The following is a 22,639-nucleotide window of genomic DNA, read 5'->3' as shown; positions in this document are numbered from 1 at the left end:
CCCGATTGATTGAACACCTTTGGGATGAATTAGAGCAGAAACTGAGAGCCAAGCCTTTTCATCCAAAATGAGTGTCCGATCTCACTAATGTGCATCTATATAAAATTGTCAAAAATTCCCACAAACACACTCCTAAACCTTGTGAAAATCTTTTCCAGAGTTGTATCTGCTAACTCCATATTTAACACTTAAGATTATGATTGTCATTAAAGTTCATGTGTATGTAAAGGGAAACATCCCTAAGCTTTTGGCAATATAGTGTATATTTTTTTCTTCAGTAGGGCTCAAAATGACAATAATTAGGCAAAATGAATAAATAAATTTGCACTACTGATTAATTCATAAATAGATTAGACAAGTTAGGTCAGGCTGTAAAATGACTCCCCCAAAATAAATACTATTTAGGATATTTGTACACTCATTTGGCACTCATTTTAGAGTTTAAGCCTTTTCTTAGACAGCACATTCTCTATTGTTTTTCAGCTTTTGTACAGTACTTTTGAAATTGATGTAAGATGTTGGTTTCATGTTTCAGGTTGCGGAACTGGAGGCTCAGAGCGGGGTTTCTGCTTTCAGTGAGACGGGGAATGAGGAACTCACACAGTCTATAGCAGAGATGGAGGCTCTTATCAAAGCTAAAGATGAGGTAAAGGTAACTGTATGTGATAATGATAACTGACAGAGGAGAAGACACTTTAAAACTTATGATGTATTCTCAGTTTTCATCTATGAGCATTATTAATTTTACATTTGCATAATCTGTTGCAATCAATGGCACTCTATTGTAATGTAAGTCCTCTTTTATTTCTGATGTGTACTATTAGTCCATAAGGTACAAGAGTTTTTTGCCCAGTGTTCAACAAAATGCATTAATTTAATTTAAAAAATACACAAAAAACAGACAACTAAATTAATGGTTGCTGAAAATAAAAACATTTTATCATTACATGAATAAATTGTTTTAAATAGACACCATTTAGAATGAATAACAACATCTTAAAAGCAAATGTATGTATGTATGTATGTATGTATGTATGTATGTATGTATGTATGTATGTATGTATGTATGTATGTATGTATGTATGTATGCATGCATGTATGTATGTATGTATGAATGAATATCTATCCCATTTAAATTAGTGGCTTGTAATTGTAAAATTAATATTTATTATAGTATATAATGCAAAATTAATATTACAGGAAATAAAGGTCCTGCGAAACAACAAACCAGATTTTAGTGAGCTGGAGAAGGAAAAGCAAGAGGCCAGTCAAAGGATGCAGGTAAATCCCTCTATTGAATACTAAATGAACATAAATCCACAACAGCAGTGTTTGTTTTTCACCAGTTTTGGACTTGTCTAAATGCATGTTTGCACAACAATTAAAAAATGAAAAATTCTGTCCTGCAAAAATGACAAAAGCCAACCTGGCAGGATAGTAGCTGGCGGTGTTCCTGTGTAAGCAACAAAACATACATAAAATCTAAAAATGAAACAAGCAATTCCAAGATGGTCCTTAGGCCACCAGTAAAAAAAGACCAGTAGTTTGCCATTGTTGTTTTGGTTTTAAATACTTGCTCATTTCTACAGGTTGAACAAGTAAAATACATGCATTTTCACAAGTTTAATTCACAATTTATTTGTATTCTGCTTAGAGATTATATCAGCCTTTACCCAAAAAACACAAGAGCACCACATGAGCTATGGTTAAAGCACGAAGCATGTGGTTTTGGGATATTCTCATGTGGAACAAAATGGATAGCATCACATTTCACATAAAAATATTACAAAACCATGTTTGATATGTGTGTTCCACACAATTCTTGAAACAAGCATTTCGCATAAGTACATCACACAATTAGCCAAATAATACATCACACAATTAGTGTGGGGGACGTGTATCTATACACTTTATTAGGTACATTTGTCCAACTACTTGTTAACACAAATTTCTAATCAGCCAATCACATGGCAGCAACTTAATGCATTTAGACATGTAGACATAGTCAAGATGATCTGCTGCAGTTCAAATTGAGCATCAGAATGGGGAAGAAAGGTAATTTAAGTGACTTTGAATGTTGTATGGTTGTTGGTGCCAGATGAGCTGGTCTGAGTATTTCAGAAACTGCTGATCTGCTGGGATTGTCATGCGCAACCATCTCTAGGATTTACAGAGAATGGTCAAAAAAGAGAAAATATCCAGTGAACGGCAGTTCTTTGGGCGCAAATGCCTTGTTGATGCTAGAGGTCAGAGGAGAATGGACTGGTTCCAGCTAATAGAAAGGCAACAGTAACTCAAATAACCACTGGTTATAATCGAGGTATGCAGAAGAGCATCTCTGAACACACAACACATCCAACCTTGAGGCGGATGGTCTACAGCAGCAGAATACCACAGCGGGTGCCACTACTGTCAGCTTAGAACAGGAAACTGAGGCTACAATTTGTACAGGCTCACCAAAATTGGACAGTAGAAGATTGGAAAAACGTTACCTGGTCTGATGAGTCTCAATTTTGGATGGTAGGATCAGAATTAGAAATCAACATAAAAACGGGGATCCATCCTGCCTTGTATCAACTGTTCAGGCTGGTGGTGGTGGTGTAATGGTTTGGGGGATATTTTCCTGGCACACTTTGGGCGCATTAGTACCAATTCAGCTTCGTGCCACAGCCTACCTGAGGATTGTTGCTGACCATGTCCATCTCTTTATGACCAGGGTGTGTTATCCTGCTGGATGTAGCCATCAGAAGATGGGCACGCTATGTCATAAAGTGTGAATCATCTCAGACTGGTTTCCTGAACATAACAATGAGTTCACTGTACTCAAATGGCCTCCACAGTCACCAGATTTCAAACCAATAGAGCACCTTTGGGATGTGGTGGAACGGGAGATTCACATCATGGATGTGCAGCCAAAACATCTGCAGCAACTGCGTGATGCTATCATGTCAATATGGACCAAAACCAGGAATATTTCCAATACCTTGTTGAATCTATGCCACAAAGGATTAAGGCAGTTCTGAAAGCAAAAGTGGGTCCAACCCGGTACAAGTAAGGTGTACTTAATAAAGTGAACATTATATAAAGGGGGTTTAAGGGGTTTGTGTTGAGAGTACAATAATGCAAAACACAATTTATGGAAATTATTAAATGAGTACAACTGCAAAAATACTGAGTTCTGTAAAACATTAAACCTGTGGTACATGCACACACGCTCCAAAAAGGTTGTCCATGGTTGTCCATGGCTTCTTTAGGCTGGTTAAGATGCTATATAGCACCGATAATAGCACTGATGTAGCAGGTATATAGGTGCTTACTGTAAAGTGCTTCCCCTATGATTACAGTCAAAGAACCACTTTTAGCGCTACAGTTTTATCCCCATAAAAACATCAAACAACTAGGTCTTAAAGGTATGGACACACACACACACTTGCTAAAAAGCAGCATGGGAAAGGTGCACAGTATGCACTGAAACCAGCATACAGCAGTGTACAGCACTTAACCATATGTCACATTTTGTCTTTATGTTACACACTTTGTCATAAAGTGCTCTAAGTTGGGGATGGCTGACGCGAAACTGACATTTTGACACGGTGACAATGTTTCAAAGCCTTTCGAAACACCCAGGTCATGTGACTAAAACAATTCAGAGTATCTGAGCATTTTGAGACCTGGTGAATCTCACTTTGATTGATGTGGTCAAAATAAAATCACACAGTTGCTCATAGCCTAGTGGACAGTTCCCTAAATATATTGCAAATGCGCTGTGGGTTACCCAAGTCTGAATCTCAGCTTATGCAAAAATTGTTACTTGATGTTTTTGATGACAATACTCTGGTTTCGAACTTAATTTGTCTACAGTGGGGTTGTCAAAAGTATCGAGTTCTTGAATTCTTGAACACCTCTGATTGGCTGTTGTGTTCACGTGCTCAACAGAAATGACTGTGATTGGCTGTGAAGGTCTTCCGTTCACCACTCTTCACAACACAAATGTTAGCGAGAAATAAACATTTTTTATATTTCAGTACTGATAAATACCGTGCTCGATACTTTTGACAACATTAGTCAGCATGCCAGGATCACTAAACTTTCTCATAAATCATGTGATCATTCGATATACAATGTGGGTTATACTTCATCAATTTGCTTATACCTAAACAAGAAAAATGTCCACGTTTTAAAGCCACGACACATTTGCTTCGACTGTTTTTCCTCAAAGCCTCGCTTTGCCCACCACGACTCTTAGTAACAGCATTCTGGATTTTGTCCTCTGCTTGTACGGTGGCTTTGAACTGTCAAAACACTCTTAAAAGACTTTTTTACTGATGTGTAAAACTGAAAAGATCCAACCTGTTTTTTGATGACAGCAGAGTTTAAATGTTCTTGACGCAACATGTTCAATTTATTTATTTTTTATTTTTTGCAATGTGACATTTTTCTAACAAACATTTCAGATTCATTATGCAATGACCTTAAAGGTGCTGTATGTACGTTTTTGACTCCCATAAAGCCTAAAAATACCATAATATGTTTGCAGATATTTTAGAAACATGCTATGTGATCATTCTTGTTTATCTGAAAAATTATGCTGAAGTCAGATAGTCTACTTTGAAAATGTGCGTTACGTGCTGGAATGGCTTTCTTTGTTTTGGCCAGTTTAGCTAATTAACCTCATGTAACCTCATGTCCAAACAACATACTACGTGATGAGATTTGCAGTGATAAGCAATTTGGCTGTTTGCACCAGACAAAACATGACAGAAATTTAAATACAGCCATTCAGAAGCACAGAATAGTGCACTTACTGCACTCCAACGAAATGGTACAGTTTACTCTAATACATAATAAATGTCTTTAACATTATTAAATGTACATGCTGAATCACTGATACGTGTTGGTTTGCACAGTCACAGCCGCTTTGTTTACGGATCGTCAGCTGTTCCTACATGCATGCAACGGTCACATGCAGAGTCACCGTTCTGAAGTTCAATTTCAAACAGTTTATTTTATTTTCAAGATCTGAGGTGAATTATCTGCTGCTGCTTTCAGTAGTATGACAGTAAATGTCACGTAAAATGGCATTCAAGCTCACATTATTAGCATTTTAACACTAAATACACATGGGGTGTATCGTAGATAAACATTGTCAGTTTATCCTGTTGTTCAGCTGAAATAAAAGCCGTTTCTAAAATAAACATTTCAGGTGTTGGTTAAGACAAAAACTCCTTTTAAAATGGAAAAAATGTTCCTTTTTTTGCGTGCAGTTGCTTTTATTTAGAACACAGTTTAAATGAGCTTTTAGGCTCAATAGTTAGGCACACTTCTGTTGATGTCGTTAATCTGGCAACCTGAGCTTGCATGTTTTTTTTTTTTAACCAGGCGTGCAATACCTAATTCAGCCACTCAGTGTCAAACTTGCGTACTGCACCTTTAAGGGCCTTATCGCTTTTTATATAAAACGAAACATTTGCAGATCCCCAAATTGATCTTGTGTAAATGTCCTAAAGGTATAAAAAGATTTCAGTTTGTAAATTGACAATGGTTTATTGTGAACATGCCCTAAATGTGATTATATTACAGTGTACTGACCTCAGAATGAATGTTTGTTTGCTTTGGCATTAGGACCTGGAAGCTAAGAACTCCGAGCTAGAGAAAGAAGTTGAAACAGCGGCGAACGCCTTAGCTTCTTCTCAAGAAGCCCAGAGCAGGGCTGAAACGGCAGTGCAAAAGGTCATTGAAACGCTAGATGTCAAAATCTATGACTTAACTGACCTGCGGCAAAACCTGGCCAAGCTCCTGGACAAATGACCACTACATTTGGACAATCATTACACGGTAAAACTGCAGTTTTGAGGTTGATGAAAACTTTACTGGAATCTTCCCCAGCTGCACAACGATTCATCATGGTACTATATTGGTAGAAAAAAAAAAACTCAAGAAGTGAATAAGTAGCATGACAAGCTATTTAGGAGAATATTTGCACCCACATTCCATATTTGCTTCTCGAGAGCTGAGATTAATGGGTGTAACTAACAAATATCACATGACGACCAGAGCCTGTTTGCTTAAATTAGTCATGAGGAAAATCATATTGAACTCTCTAAAAGAATTTAAAGAAATAGTTCACCCAAAACTAAAACTTCTGTCATTAATTACTACCCTTTCACTTGTTCAAAACCGGTTTGTCTTTATTTATCCTGCTGAATCCAATAAGAAGATATTTTGAAGAAAGCTGGAAACCTGTAATCATTGACTTTTACTGATTTACCTATCATGCAAGTCAATGGTTACCGGTTTTCAGCATTCTTAAATTTTGTGTTCAGAAGAAAGAAACAAACTCATGAAGGTTTGGAACCACTTGAGGGCGAGTAAATACTGAACAAATTTAAATTTGGGGGAGATCTGTGACTTTAAGTACTTGGTACTAGATTATAAAAATAGTTCATGTTGTTGTTGAGATCTGTGATTTGGTTGTGACTAGTTTACTGAAGCAAAACAAATAAGACTTCCCTTACAGGAATGAACACCGTTAACTTCATGTCAAAATAACAAGTGAAACAAACACGTTAAATGTTTTGGCGAAATTTGCATGAGATAAAAGAAGTCATCGATTACTTTTTGTTCACATGAAAATGTTCTCAAACCACATTTAATATGTGTTTCACTTTGATTTAAAGGGACAGATCTATCCTAAAAATGAACATTCTGTCATTTACTCGTTTATTTAGGAGTACTAATCATTTATGAGTTTCTTTCTTCTGTTAAACACAAAAGAAGATATTGTGAAGAATGTTGGAAAGCAGCAGCTATTGACTTAAATAGTTTTTGTATTTCTTGTAGATGCCAGTGGTTACCAATTTCCAACATTCTTCAAAATATCATCTTTTGTGTTCAAAAGAAAGAAAGAAACTCATAAAGGTTTGGAACCACTTGAGGGCGGATAAATACTGAGCAAATTTACATTTTTGGGTGAACTGTGTCTTTAAGACTTGGTACTAGATTATAAAATAGCTGAAGTTGTTGATATCTGTGATTTGGTTGTGACTAGTTTTCTAAAGCAAAATTAATAAGACTTCCCTTACAGAAAAAAACACAGTTAGCTTCATATTAAAATAACAAGTGAAACAAACATGTTGAATGTTTTGGCAAAATTTGCCTGTGAAAAAAATAAAATAAAATCACATTTTATGTTTCACGTGTGATTTTTAAAGGGACAGTTCACCTAAAACTGAGCATTCTGTCATCATTTACTCATTTTTTTAAGAGTAATCATCATTTACTCATCATTTATGAGTTTCTTTCTTTTGAACACAAAAGAAGATATTGTGAAGAATGTTGGATAACAGCAGCCATTGATTTCAATTGTGTTTTTATTTCCTACAGTATAAATGCCACTGTTTACCAATTTTCAACATTTTTCAAATTATCTTCTTTTGTGTTCAACAGAAAAAAGAAACGCTTACGTAATAAATCTTCATTTAAAGAAATTTTTTTTGTGTGAACTATCACTTTAATGTGAAGCCAGTGTGTGCTTTTTTCTGTAAGAGTTTGAACAAAATGTTCTGCAAATGAAGCTCCTGTTCAATGTATCAACCATTGTTATTGTTAGAAACATTATAAGAAAAATCTCAATATTTACGAACACCAGCATGTCTCTGATAGGACGTTTAAGTGATTTAACGGCTTGTTGAACTTCGTTGATCTTACATGCCTAATAAAATTAGCTTAATGTAGGGCTCTGTAATTGACAACTATAGAAAGAAGGAAATCTAAGCACACAGCACTAACAAAATAACATGGTATTTCTCTTAGTAACAACTGCTTAACGAGGGAATCGTTACCTTAACTTCCCCTTTTCATTAACTAATTTATTCATTATTTCAACTGGTCTGTCTGAATATGTCTGTAATGTAATGCATTTCTGCAAGGATTCAATTTAGTTTTCACTGTCAGATTCCATTAGTTCAAAATGGCACTTCTAACAGCAATGACCCTTTAGGAAAAACACTTTCGCCTTTTTATAGACCACTATAATTTGCAATACCTCAGCATGCATCTTTATACCAAGTATTTTTTTCTTCCTGTTTTTGAAAATGTGTTTTTAGCCTGTTAACTGTTGAGTTTACCTTGCTTGGACATCTCTGTAACCTCAAAGACATTTGCACATATGTTATTTTTCTATTGTGTGCCTGCTGTTTGTGGTTTTTATATGAATTCCCAATAAAAGTATTTGCTTCATGTTAACATGTCCTTTAATTTCACTTTTTTTCCCAATCCCAAATGCCCCCAAAATACTCTTTATGGCACTTTATAAATATTGATGCCTATGTAAAATAGTTTTTAATTTCTTTATTTGGTTAAATTGCATGTCATGGAGTACAAATTAATGAAGGAACAAAGTGCTGCTCTGATTGCATTAGCTGTGTTTCGTTGTAATATTCAATTAGAATAATTACAGAGCATTTTGGAATTGCGTTGCTGTGGTTTTTAATAAAATTGGATCCAAAGATGTTTTTTGAATTTAATTTTATAACAAAAATGTTATTTTACTGTAGATTTATGAATGACATTCGGTAACATTTGGAAAATATAAAGTATTGTTTACATTAAGCTCCGCCCCCATATGGAAAATACAATATAATGTTAATATATTTAGTGAAGCTGATATAATTTAAGCCAGTACTCATGGTGATTATAAAAATAATCTGGTTTAAATTGAATTGTTTAAGTAAATTCAGATCTAGTTTCCCATTATTCTGCTAAACAGTGGCTCCATGTTGCATTACAAACTGCCCATTAATGTATTATTTAGTTAATATTAAACCAATCTTCATATAAATCAATTAGAATAACCATTAATTATTTCTATTAATTGCGCAGTCATTTTCCATGTTGTTTTAATAGATTTTTATATTTTATGAAACTATTTTCCTTGCCAGGGGCGTAGCAACCGGGGGGGATGGGGGGGATACGTCCCCCTCAAATCTAGAGACAGACCATTTAGAAACAGGTGATTAATAATTATATGAACATATGATCTCATACAGCTGTCCCCCCCACTTTTAAAATGTCCACTACGCCCCTGTTCCTTGCAATACTTTATAATATCATAATAAGAAAATTATAGTTGCATATTGTCTTGCTTCATGGTATGGTTGGTTTTGGATACCAAATATACATATGCTTTTGTCCATTTTTAAAGATGTGTTTTATTTTTAAATGCTTTTTTAGGACAACTGGTACTGTTTAAATATATAGACTTCAGTTGACCCAATACTGCCATCTAATGTAGAGTGTAGGTTCACTTCAATCTAAAAAAAGTATGACTGCTCTTATGAATTAATATAAAAACAAACGAACAAACAAATAAACGCTTCAGTAAACACCATAAAATTTGTCACATGCTAAAATAAAACACTTTGGTTCCAAATGATTTGACTGTGCAACTCCGAACCAGTTACAATGGTTGTCTTGGTGAACATTTAATATTTAATGTCTCCACAACAAACTGATAAGTCTTTTGGTGCCCCCTTCGGCTTTGTGTTTCGACTTGAACATATCGAGACAAGAAGGTAACTCTTATTTTATCTATTAAATACGTATGTACATATAATGAGTTCACAGCTAGTGCTAAACTATAATATGTGTGCTGTATTTGAGTGTGATTTGTCAAGAGCAGACAGAACTGTTAACTGATTTAAACCTTTTTATAGATTTCAGTCACAGGTTTTTGTTAATAAAAATCTTCATATTTTCTTTTCCTCGCGAAGATATGAAGATGCTTCAATCTAGGATATCAAATGTAGCATTTTTGGACGGAGCAAAGGACATGTATGCGACAGTTAACAAAGGCCACTTTAAATTAATTGACACAGCCAAGGTGAATAGAGTTGGTGTATCCCGTCCTGCTTCACCACATTTCCAGTATGGAGAGCAGGGAAATCTATCAAAGTTCCAGACGGAGACAGCGCTGTCCTTCCCTTCCCATCCACCTGTACCTCCTATTGAGCCAAAGTTAACCCACCTGACGATGCAGAGCAGCAACTTTAAAATGCCTTATGGAGATGTGTGTGGAAACTTCGAGACCAGTCACGCCGATTTCAAGCCCATGCCCATGTCCGCAGCCCAACTACTTCGACCCACCACAGCAGTCTGGACAAATGTGCTGGAAATTAAATGTCCAGAGACGATGTACAGTTCCTACTACACTAAACATGACGTGTCACCAATCCTCAAAGCGAAGGAAACGACGAAGACGGGTTAGAAATCTAAACTCTAACGGATTCAAATTCTCCAAACACCCACACACATTTGTTTATAGCGTCCACCTTGGTGTTTTCTGGGAGGCATATTGAATCGCTATACATTTTACATTGTTCCTTGGCCCAACATATACCTGACATATGTACCCATATAGAAAGAAACATGACCCTAAAAGAGTCGTGCCTCACCAGCCACAAACCTCACGTCACGTCAAGGAAAATTAAATGCCTGGTTTTAGACCACAATAATTCATGTGTATGGTGTAGTTGCAGCCAATACACCATCAATTGGTCTTGGGAATGACAGATTCAATTGCATTGACCAGATGAATTGTGAGCCATTCTTTTTGCAGAATAATGGCCAGGTCACTGTGTAATACTGGGGGAGGAAATCGTTTTAATGACTCGCATCCCAAAGTGACTCAATATTATTTAGGTCTGGTGACTGTGCAGGATATGGGAGATTACTTCAATTTCATGTTCATGAAGCCACTTTGTCACCAGGCTTGCTGTCTGTAATGGTGCATTATCACCCATATGCCACCACCTTTAGGATACTGAAGCTTTTCAGATTTCATGGAAAATAATTATCTTTATTGGTGTTCTAAAGATAAACGAAAGTCTCAGTGGTTTTGAGGGTGAATAATTAATAATATAATTTTGTAATCTAATAATATTTTTGGGTGAACTAACCCTTAACCTCAAACACAGTTACAAGCGCAGGAAAAAAGTGCACTAAAATACACATTATGTAAGTATACTTAGTACACTTTTTAGTAATGTACTAACAGTGCTCTATTTTCGCACACTAATTTTGTACTTATTGTACTAAATAGTAGTATATAGTATATGTTAAGATAAACTCAAGACCATTTAAGTGTACTCAACTGTGCTATTTTGAGATACGATGAAATTGAACTAAAATGTGCTTTTAACATGCTATATCTGTATTTTAAAAATAAATTTAGTTACAACTAGAAATACACTTGAACCCTAATTTTAAACATTTATAAATATATTTAAGAATAGTTTAAAGTATAATAGTAATACATTAAAAAATCTAAAAAAGTGAATAAACTGTGTAAAGGACACTAAGTATACTTTATATTACATTACTAAAAGTGCCCTATTTTCACACATCAATTTTTTACTTAATGTACTAAAAATATTAATTAGTATATTTTAGTATATACTAGTGTTGTGTACTCAACTATGCTATTTTGAGACACAAATTGAACTAAAATGTGCTTTTAACGCACTATTAAAAAAATTATATATATATATATATATATATATATATATATATATATATATATATATATATATATATATATATATACACAAGTACACGTGTACTCTACTTTTAAACATTAGTATATCTATGACTAATTAACAATTATATGAAAATAGTATACAAAATGTGAAAAAAGCATGCTAAAATACTCTTCATTTAAGTTCATTTAAGTCAAACTTCTTTTTTTAAATTAGCTGAAACAACACAAATCTTGATATTTTAGGGGACAACTTAACTGTTTTATGTTCAATCCATTTAAAATTGTAAAAAATAATAATATAACTTAATTCCTTCATGTTATCCCAACACATTTTTTACAGCGCCACCAAATGGATGTAATTGTAACACTCACTTACTTGCATTTTATTTAATGTCAATTGAATTATCAATTAATGCACCAATATTTGCATCTTGTATAAAAAGAGGACTAATATATTTAAGTACTCTGTTATGGAAAGTTTTGAGGGACAATTGTCCAGAAATGACTGAAAACCTTACTATTTTATATTTATTTTTAGATTCTATATTCAATATGTTATATAAGATTAATATAAGATGATTTCTTTGTATCAATAAGGTGTCAGCTTGAATTTGAGACAGGACAAAAAGGACAAGATTTGCAGCTCCAGTTATCAAGAGCAGTTCCAGTACAGACAGTGTCCTTCAAATCCTCCTCTTCAATCCATAGAGAAGGTATTTCAATATCAATTGCAGCGCTTTCAAAGAGTGCCAATTCAGTGACATGTTTGCTTTTATTTCATTGTGTCTTTTATTTAGCAACGAGTTCAGTATTCATCTGTTGCAATGGGAGACCGAGACAAGATACTGAACAATCAAACAACATATTCCACCTATTTTAGACCATCCGTCGACAACAGGTGCTGATAATGTGCTTCTGTATGCAGCATAAAGACTAAAGATGTAAATTTTTTTATTGATCAAAAGATTTTATTATACATAAGAAGAAAGCTCTCTCTTTATATACAGTTGAAGTCAGAATTATTAGCCCCCCTGTTTATTTTTTCCCCATTTTCTGTTTAACGGAGAGAAGATTTTTTTTTTCAACACATTTCTAAACATAATAGTCTTAATAACTTATTTCTAATAACTGATTTATTTTATCTTTGCCATGATGACAGTAAATAATATTTTACAAGATATTTTTCAAGACGCTTCTATTTAGCCTAAAGTGATATTTAAAGGCTTAACTAGGTTAATTAGGTTAACTAAGCAGGATATGGTAATTAGGCAAGTTATTGTATAATAGTGTTTTGTTTTGCAGACATTCAAAAAAATAAATAAATAAATAAAATAATAATAATAATTATATATATATATATATCTATCTTAAAGGGGTAATAATTTTGACCCCAAAATGGTTTTGAAAAAATTAAAAACGGCTTTTATTCGAGTTGAAATGAAACAAATAAGACTTTCTCCAGAAGAAAAAAAATTATCAGACTTACTGTGAAAATTTCCTTGCTCTGTTAAACATCATTTGGAAAATATTTAAAAAAGAAAAAAATTCAAAGGGGGGCTAATAATTCTGACTTCAACTGTATATTTTATGTAAATGAGGTAAATCTAACTTGAACTCTTTTGCTCGACAGCTCTCCTAAATTCAGGAACAACACCAAATCTCTGCACATCAATCTTCGGGAACTTCCTGATGATAAATGGACAACAACATCATCTGACCAATTCTGTGCACATACATTTGGTATGTATAATCATGTATCATCTCATGCCATGTATTTTTTGTTATGTCACCGAAATGGGAAAATACCAGCAGTTTTTAAACTACAAACAAGTTAAAGATTAAAAAACATAGAAAAAAAGTAATACACAGCAGAAGACAGAATTATTAGTCCTGTGAAATTTAAATTGTTTTTCCCAAGTACTGTTTAACAGGAGTGGCACCCAGTGTGGTCTTCTGCTGCTTTAGCCCATCCGCTTTAAGATTTGATGTGTTGTGCGTTTAGAGATGCTCTTCTGCATACCTCGGTTGTAACGAGTGGTTATTTGAGTTACTGTTGCCTTTCAGCTTGAACCAGTCTGGCCATTCTCCTCTGACCTCTGGCACCAAGACAGAACTGGCACACACTGGATATTTTCTCTTTTTCAGACAATTTTCTCTAAACCCTAGCGATGGTTGTGTGAAAATCCCAGTAGATCAGCAGTTTCTGAAATACTCAGACTAGCTCGTCTGGCACCAACAACCATGTCACATTCAAAGTCACTTCAATCACCTTTCTTCCCCATTCTGATGCTTAGTTTGAATTGCAGCAGATCATCTTGACCATATCTACATGCCTAAATGCATTGAGTTGCTGTCATGTGATTGGCTGATTAGAAATTTGCGTTAACAAGCAGTTGGAGAGGTGTACCTAATAAAGTGGCCGGTGAGTGTATCTTTGGTACTGATGATTGATATATTATCAGGGACCTCTCAAAAATTAGAATTAATAATTTTTTTTCCACCTACATTAACAATTTATAGAGGGTTAAATAAAAAAAACATCTTTTACGTCTTTGTCGTAATGACACAGCATATAATATTTAACTATTTTCTTATCCAAAAAAAAATACATTTCTTAAAGGTTCTATAAAAATATCAACCTTAGCCAAAAAAAGAAAGAAATAATTAAATTATATTTAAAGTAATATACATAAATTGGGAAATATGTGAAAAAATATATTTTAAAAAACACAAGGGCTACTATTTTTGTCTTTAATTGTACACTGTAAAACCCAACAGTCAACTTTATCAAATGAAATGAGTGTAGTTAACTCAAAATTTACTGAAAGTTAATTCTACTCATTTGAAAAGAGTTTTGAACTCTTTGAGTGTTAAAGAGTTAATTAAATACCTTATTACTTCAACTTACAAGAAGTTCACAGTACTCATTTAAATTCGTTTTTAACTCAATTGGTTTGTAGCAAATGGATTCCTTCAACGGTTTGAGTTGCCTAAACCCTCTACCGCATGGTGTAACCATATGGCTAGTGGTGGGCAAAGCGAGGCTTCATGAAACACTAAAACAGTTTAAGCAAATGTGTGCTTAGTGGTCATTTTTTATGTATCGCAATGGAACAGCTTCAGCAAAGAACAGTTGAGCAAATTGAGGTATTAAACCCCACTTTGTAGGATTGAACCCTCAAGTGATAAAGTGAAGTGCTTAGGGTTCTTGAATACCATACGGGAATTGTTGGTTCGATTCCAGGCTGATACAGCTACTATGAAATGCTTTAATATCAGTTTGAGGTGCATTGTTTTGTTTTAACATTGGTCTGACATCTGAATACACACTTTATAATTAAATATGGCTTGTTTTGGTCATAAAACAGCGCTGTTGCTAGATCAGATACAGTTGTGGACAGAAGTTAACAAGAATTGTTTATATTATTCATAAAATTTCCCATTTATTTTATTCTACCCCAACCCTAAACTCAACCATCACAGTACTGTAAAAATATTAATTATTGTTTTACAGTTACAAAAATGATGCTAAATTGATGGCGTATCTGCAGCTGTAGCCTATCTAGACTACACCATAAACAGTAACATGAATACATAAAATCATGGTTTTGGAGTATTTGTACAAGTCGGGATTCGAACCCAAAAATCATTGGGAAATCTGTTACAACACGCACGATCCACTAGGCCAAACGTGACCTGGGTATTTCGGATCATGCTTCGGTACAGTGTTTCGAAACACTTGCGTTTATGGATCTCGACACTGTGTCGAAACGTCAGTTTCACGTCAGCCATCCATACATATGGTATCATGTTATTTGTATGTTCATTTCCCAGCCACTGTTTCTTTAAGACCAACGTTAAAAATGTTTTTGTTGGAAAGAGATGACCTTAAAAGACAATGATGTGCTTTGGTTAAGTCACACGACCTGCAGTGTTTTTCTGTGGTGCGATTTCTGACAGACTGGTGTTGTGAGTAATTGCTGAATGCAAATGTAAACGTCAATAAAAACAAAGGATCAAATTATGTCAGATCCACAAAAAATCTGAAACATCACCATGACATATGCACAACTCAGAAAGTTTTTATTAAATTAGTTTTTTGTAAATCGATCAAATGTATGTGTTGCCAAATGTGTTGTCCAATAGTGGAATGTGCAATATCGCAGTGGGTTAGCTAGCTAGCAAGGTCAGCTGTGATGTTTTAAGTTAATAACAACATGAATGCTAGTAATATAATGTTGATTAGTTATATGTTAATAGAATTTTAATTATGGATAAAATCACATTTTAATGGCAATACTACTTTTGAATAGATAGGGGAACCATGTATTAGTGAGGACCACCATGTTCTATGGTATGTGAAAGAAGAAAAGGTCAGAACTGGCTCTTCCTTCAGATGAAAGTGAGGATGAGATGGGTTTTAGTGACCATGAGAGTGATGCAGATTGGACGTTTGATAAGAGCAGTGATGCAGACAATTTAGGTAAGTTAGTTCAGAGGCATACAGTATGAGACAGGAGTAGTAAAGTATATAGTATAATATATAAACATTGTTAGCTAGTAGCTACATTATTCTGAAACATCTGGATATATTAGACTTGTTATTTATTTGTTATAATATTAACTGGAGAAAATATTTAGATTTACCGTATGTTGTATACATGGTAATACAATATTATATTCAATTTCAATAATATTCAGCAAAAGAGAATGTAATAAATGAAAGCTGTTGGAATATCAGTTGTTGGAAAGTATGTATAAGGTGTCTTTTATAAGTTCTGTGTTAAAGCTTTTAATACTGTAACACCAATTAAATCATTTCAAACAACAAAATGTTTAATTATAAGGAAAATTAATAAATTGGCAATGTGGTGTCATGGGTAGCACGTTCGCCTCACAGCAAGAAGGTCGCTGGTTCAAGTATCGGCTGGGTCAGTTGGCATTTCTGTGTGGAGTTTGCATGTTCTCCCTGTGTTCGTGTGGGTTTCCTGTGGGTGCTCCGGTTTCTCCCACAGTCCTAAGACATCCGGTACAGGTGAATTGGGTATGCTAAAATTGACCGTAGTGTATGAGTGTGTGTGAATGAGTGTGTATGGATGTTTCCCAGTGATGGGTTGTGGCTGGAAGGGCATCCGCTGCGTAAAATAAATGCTGAAAAAGTTGGCGGTTTATTCAGCTGTGGCGACCCCTGAATAATAAAGGGACTAAGCTGAAAATAAAATAAATTAATTTATAAATTTGAAATTTATAAGTTAGATCCATATAATATATCTAAAGTACCTTAAAAAATTTCCAAAAAAATGGAAGTCAAGCCATTCTAAGAAAAGAAAAACTGTCAAATATATATATAGTTTAATAGATTTATCATAATGTGTGCAGTAGAGGGTTGACTTATTGGGTTTTACAATACTCAGTTGGTTTGAGTTCTTCATTTATTGGGTTTTACTGTGCTTAAATTGCTCCGTTTACTCAAATGGATTAAGTTCACAGTTCTCATTAGGATTGAACTTAAGTGGTTTGTTGCAATCGGTTTCCTCTAGTGGTTTAAGTAACCTTAACTTTTTTGGGTTTTACAGTGTATTAATTACATGTAATATGTTAACGCATTATCAAATTGAAATTATTATTAAATTGTACTTTCCAAATACTGACATCCTTAGATTATTACTTCTCACTTACTCACTTGCGTTTTTGTTTATTTATTTATTTACTAATTCCTTCATTGATAGCTTTATATGTAAAAAAAAAATATCTTTAGCCCAAAAGGAACATCATTTGACCATTTGTAAACCCCTAATGCAACAATAAACAGGCATCCTTAACTATTCCATGGCTTTTTTTTCATGACAAAAAAAATAAACTTTGGCTGCTCGTTTAAACTATTTATTTAACATGAGCTGAAACACTCAAGTTAAGTTATTTTAGAAGGACAACTTAAAGGTTTTATGTTCAATCCACTTAAGTTTGTAAAAACAGTTAACTTGTTTTGGCACAACATGAAGTAATTTTGTGGAATCCATAATTTTTTGTCAGTGTGTAAAAAGACTTTAGTAAACTCAAAAACCAGTAACCCTGTTGTTTTTAGAGAGATTTGTTGACTTTACCTAAAAAATAGGGGAGAACACAATATACTATAAAACCCAATAAGCAAAGTTAACTCAAACAGTTTGAGGAAACCAATTGCAGCAAACCATCTCTGTTGGGAAACAAAATGGTTTGAGTACTGTAAATTATATGACTATATATATACTGTAAAACCCAAAACATTAAGGTAACTCAAACCATTTGAGGAAACTGATTGCAACAAAAAATTTAAGTTCAAAACTAATCCTAATTAGTACTGTGAACTTAATCCATTTGATTAAATGAAGCAATTTGAGCACAGTAAAGCCCAATAAATGAATAGATCTCAAAGTAACTGAGAACTGTAAAACCCAATAAGTTAAGGCAACTCAAACCATTTGAAGAAACCGATTTCAACAAACCATTTAAGTAAAAAAAAAACTAATCTATATGAGTACTGTGAACTTACTCCATTCAAGTTGAAGTAATGAGGTATTTAATTAACCTGTTGCCTTCAACACTGAGTTCAAAACGCTTTTCAAATGAGTAGAATTTACTTTCAGTATATTTCTGAAAGGGCATCCGCTGTATAAAACATATGCTGGATAAGTTGGTGGTTAATTCTGCTGTGGCAACCCCTGATTATTAAAGAGACTAAGCCGAAAAGAAAATGAATGAATGAGTATTTGTGTTGATAATTTGTATTGTCAAACTTTCAGTGTAAGTAACTTAAACATTTTAAGTTCAGTTATCAAATCACGATGAGTTCAACAAATTAAGTCCAAACAGTTATATACTTACATGGTTTGGTATTGCTTCTAGCATTAGAGTTAACACACAAAAATGTAATTAATTCATTCAGAACTCATTCGTTTTGAGTTCTGCTTAATATAATCCGTTCATGAGTAACGATAACTCTTTTTCATTGAGTCAAAGTAAGCTTTTAAAAAATAAGTTAAGCTGACTTATTTTATTTAGTAATTTTGACTGTTAGGTTTTTACAGTGTAAAACAGCCATAACATTATCAAGTAAATAAACTATGTGCGTAATTAAAAAAGTCAACTTAACATTTCAAGTTACAATGGATTTACAATTTTTTTAAGTAAAAGTAACTGTTTTTTTTACCATATAAAAGCAGAGCATGACCAGCAGATGGTGCCATTTCAATAATTAAATAATTTTAAAATACTCCAACAAAAACCTCCTGTCTACTTCTAGTCTGCATTCATCATTAACAACGAGATCATTATTATATATTCATGAAGTATTTAATTTTATAGCTTTGTGTTTGTTTATAGCAGGCCCTATTCACCTAGAGCACAGAAGCCCAACTCTCAGCTCTGTGTTCAAGGGAGAGCTGCTTAACGCTAACCAAGAGAGACTGTCGACAACAAACCAGCAGTTCTTTCCAAAGGTTTGACTTGTTTGCAGCATATACTTGCTAAATAATACAAAAGCACATCTTTCCTAAGTGTGAGGTGTTTGCATTATCAGATGAAAAGCGCGAAGTTCCCAGTGCATGTGGATGGATCCAGTATCAGGACTCTGAGCAACGTAGAATTCGGGAAGCCTAATATGGCTGGGTGTTTCTACATCACAACAACACAGGAGCAGTTTCCACATAAAGAAGTGGTCCATCCCAAAACACCAGTATATCCACCTAGTCATGTGCTTTTTGAGCAAGGTATTTTGAGCCTACTAACCTGTTTTTTTACAATGATTGATCACCTAAAATAACCCAAACTGTACCCTCGATTCTTTACATTACAAATTTTTAAAAAACAATGTATGTGCCATGCCATGTTATGGCTTTATTTATTGATTGATTTATTCATGATAAAACTAAATGTGTTAAACATACACTACCGGTCAAAAGTTTGGGCTCAGTAGGATTTTTAAATGTTTTAAAATAAGCTTATCCTGCTCACTAAGGCTACATTTATTTAATCAAAAATACAGTTCGAATTGTAAAATGTTTTTGCACTATAAAATAACTGTTCAAAAGTAGTTCATAACGTAGTAATTTATTCCAGTGATTTTAAAGATGAATTTTCAGCTTCATTACTCCTGTATTCACATTATGCTTCAGAAATCACTCTAATATTAATTATTTTTAATATTTTTTTATTGCTATTATTATTATTATTATTATTATTAATGGTAATATTAATCAAAACAATAATGACTGGAGTAATAATTTAATTTGAAATTTTAATAAATATTTAACTTTTTATTTTTACATTCAATAAATGTTGCCTTGATCAACAGAATAATGTTCTTTAAAGAAACATAAAAAAAAATAAAAAACTGACCCCAAACTTTTGACCGGTAGTATATATCTGTTTGTTTTGCCCTGTAGTTAAAAAAAATGTGGAATAAATATATAGGGAGATAATATATACTACAACATATATATGCATATATGTAGATTTACCTGAATACTAGTATCTAGCAAAAATTACAGTAAAATATGAAAAGTAAAGTAAAAATTTGTAAAAGTAAAATACTGAAATTAGTTAATATAAATATGCTTTCCACTGAATGTCACTTGGGAAATATTTTTAAAAAGAATACAAATTTCACAGAAGGGGTAATAATCTTGTTTAATTATATGAGTAAAAAAAAGTAAAAAAAAAAAAAAAAAAAAAAAAAAAAAAATATATATATATATATATATATATATATATATATATATATATATATATATATATATATATATATATATATATATATATTCTTCAAAATGTCAAAAAAATAAATGATGTAAATACAAATCTAATATAACAAATTTGTTAGGATTGAAAATAAATGGGTTATTCTATTAAATTAGAATTCTATTTAAATTCTATTAAATTAGATTTCTTAAATCTTTTGAAACAGTGGTATTGAGCAGTCCAAAAATAAATAATACTACTTTTATCTTAAACAGCTTAAAATTTTTATTAAATTAGAAGAAAGAGTGGTTTGGTAGTTTTAGTTTACAGAAAAAAAGCAATAATGACATTTTACACCATTTACAACAATACAACATTTGTTAATATCAAATATTCTTGTTTTTAGAGCCAGATCAGCTGCTTACAACCATGCAAAATGATTTTATCCCTCTAAACTCTAGAAGACAGGAGCTGAGCCCTGGCCAGCTTCAGCAGGTAAAATATTTACATTTCTCTGCAGATAAACTGTTTAATATACAGTCCATAAAAACTCTTTATCATCCACTCCATGAAAGTCCCTTGTCTTGAGCTGTAAGGTGGTCTCTCCTGTGGAGCCCAAGTTTTGTTAAATCCAATTGGTGGACAAGATGTTTCTATGACATTGGAACAATTTTGCTGATGTTCTGTTTTCTCAATAAAGGCTCATTTAGAAATAAGTGCCATACAAATATGTACTTCGATATATATTTGAATGCTGTTTCTTGGCTAAATAAATGATACAGGGCAGTATGAAACAACTTTTATTCCTTTTCACACTAATGATATTTACAAGGACATATTATTTCTGATTAAAGTATTATGTTCATGCAGTTTTTTGCAAAACACCAAAGAAAAACTACAAAACACCTTAAAGATCCTCATAATTTGTAATCGAATACATGCAGCACCTTTCTATTTCCGTGCGGATAACTTTTCTGGAGCGGTCAGTTTGCTCTGTACCTTGTACGGTGTACTTGTGGTACAGAGCAATCGGATTTGAGTCCAATGAAGCACGGCTCCACAAAAGAGATAAGAGCAAGGTAAAAATACGTGGTCACAGTGCACTTTTAGGTTTATGGAAGGGTGTAGGTCTGTGGTTTGTTTGGTGATCTGTACGACAAGCCCTGCATTTTCATGGATGTGTAAAAGAAGGATGTGTGTCTGAAACTTAACAAAATGTACCCTTAGTAGTATATTTCAGATTTGCAAAAATGTAGACAGCACCCTCTAGTGGATTTGTCAACTGAAATGTGCAATGAAATGTACCTGGAGCAACATATTTCACGTTTAGCAAAAATGTAGACTGAGCAATGAGCATTTACTGGGAGCCTAGGCTGGTGTTCCTAGTGTGTACAGTACAATATTTCTTCAATTATCAGTTAAATGAGTTACTAACTCAGCTTGTACAAATTTGAGAGCTGATCTTGATCTTGTGCAAATCTATTTCTAGGTTAAAGAAACCCATATCAGGCCCAGGAACAGCGATCATGACTTCAGGACAACCCACAATGAAACTTTTGTGCCCAAGCCTTACTGCAAGGAATTTCTGGAGAATCCACCCCTACAACACATCAGCCATATGCCATTTTGATGTAGCAAAATAATTTTTATTATTATTATTATCATTATTATTATGCGTCACATGGTGCAGTGGGTATATGATCGCCTCACAGCAAGAAGGTCGCTGGTTCGAGCCTCGGCTGGGTCAGTTGGCATTTCTGTGTGGAGTTTGCATGTTCTCCCAGATTACTAAAGGGACTAAGCCGAAAAAAAAAAAAAATGAATTAATAGTAATAATAATAATAATAATAATAATAATAATAATAATAATAATAATAAATAAATAATAATAAATATAATTATAATCATTTTAGGGGGCTAACTGCTTTTTCAGTTGCATACTTTTTCTTACAGTGAAAGTTCACCCAAACAAATGAACATTTTGTCACTCAAGTGACTGTAAACAAAGGAAGATATACTGTATATTAAATAATACTGGAAAAAAACAGCTCCTTAGTAGCTTGGTCCTACTTTGGATGGCTATTTTTTTGTTCTATTATTCTCCAGATTATCTTTTTTTGCATTCAACAGAAGAAGGAAATTCATAAAAGTTTAGAACTTGGGGAAAGTGGGTGAACTTCCTGTAACCATAATCAACAAAATCCAACACAACTCCTTGATAACATAAATAAAATATAATCTAAATTACGGTGGCCGAGAGAGCTTAACAAGCTGCAATTTAAGAAAGCACATGTAATTACAAAAACCAGCAAAAACAGAAACCATTTTCGTCAGTTTGACAGCACACGCGCTGCAAATCGGTCACAATGCAAACAACTGAAGAAA

At 33.5% G+C, this 22,639-nt stretch overlaps 2 protein-coding genes across 2 annotated transcripts in view; both read left to right on the top strand.

Moving 5' to 3' along the window:
- Window positions 1-8,244, top strand: part of homer3b (homer scaffold protein 3b) — a 79,377-nt gene extending 71,133 nt beyond the window's left edge. Inside the window, exons 8-10 of the mRNA XM_056468079.1 lie at window positions 536-646; window positions 1,201-1,281; window positions 5,623-8,244. Coding sequence (XP_056324054.1) covers window positions 536-646; window positions 1,201-1,281; window positions 5,623-5,808 — 378 coding nt within the window. The 3' untranslated portion in view covers window positions 5,809-8,244. The remainder of the gene's footprint in view (window positions 1-535; window positions 647-1,200; window positions 1,282-5,622) is intronic.
- Window positions 8,245-9,829: 1,585 nt separating this feature from the next.
- si:dkey-13m1.5 (uncharacterized) lies at window positions 9,830-21,884 on the top strand. The gene is made up of 8 exons (XM_056468830.1): window positions 9,830-10,259; window positions 12,134-12,249; window positions 12,334-12,434; window positions 13,167-13,276; window positions 18,902-19,014; window positions 19,095-19,284; window positions 20,661-20,749; window positions 21,744-21,884. Exons 1-8 carry the CDS (start codon window positions 9,830-9,832, stop codon window positions 21,882-21,884), a joined length of 1,290 nt encoding a protein of 429 aa, XP_056324805.1.
- The last annotated feature ends 755 nt before the right edge of the window (window positions 21,885-22,639 follow it).

The sequence above is a fragment of the Danio aesculapii genome, chromosome 11 (genome assembly GCF_903798145.1).
Source record: "Danio aesculapii chromosome 11, fDanAes4.1, whole genome shotgun sequence".
Taxonomy (NCBI): domain Eukaryota; kingdom Metazoa; phylum Chordata; class Actinopteri; order Cypriniformes; family Danionidae; genus Danio; species Danio aesculapii.
The sequence above is the reverse complement of the archived record's forward strand: the minus strand, read 5'-3'. Positions and strand labels throughout refer to the sequence as shown.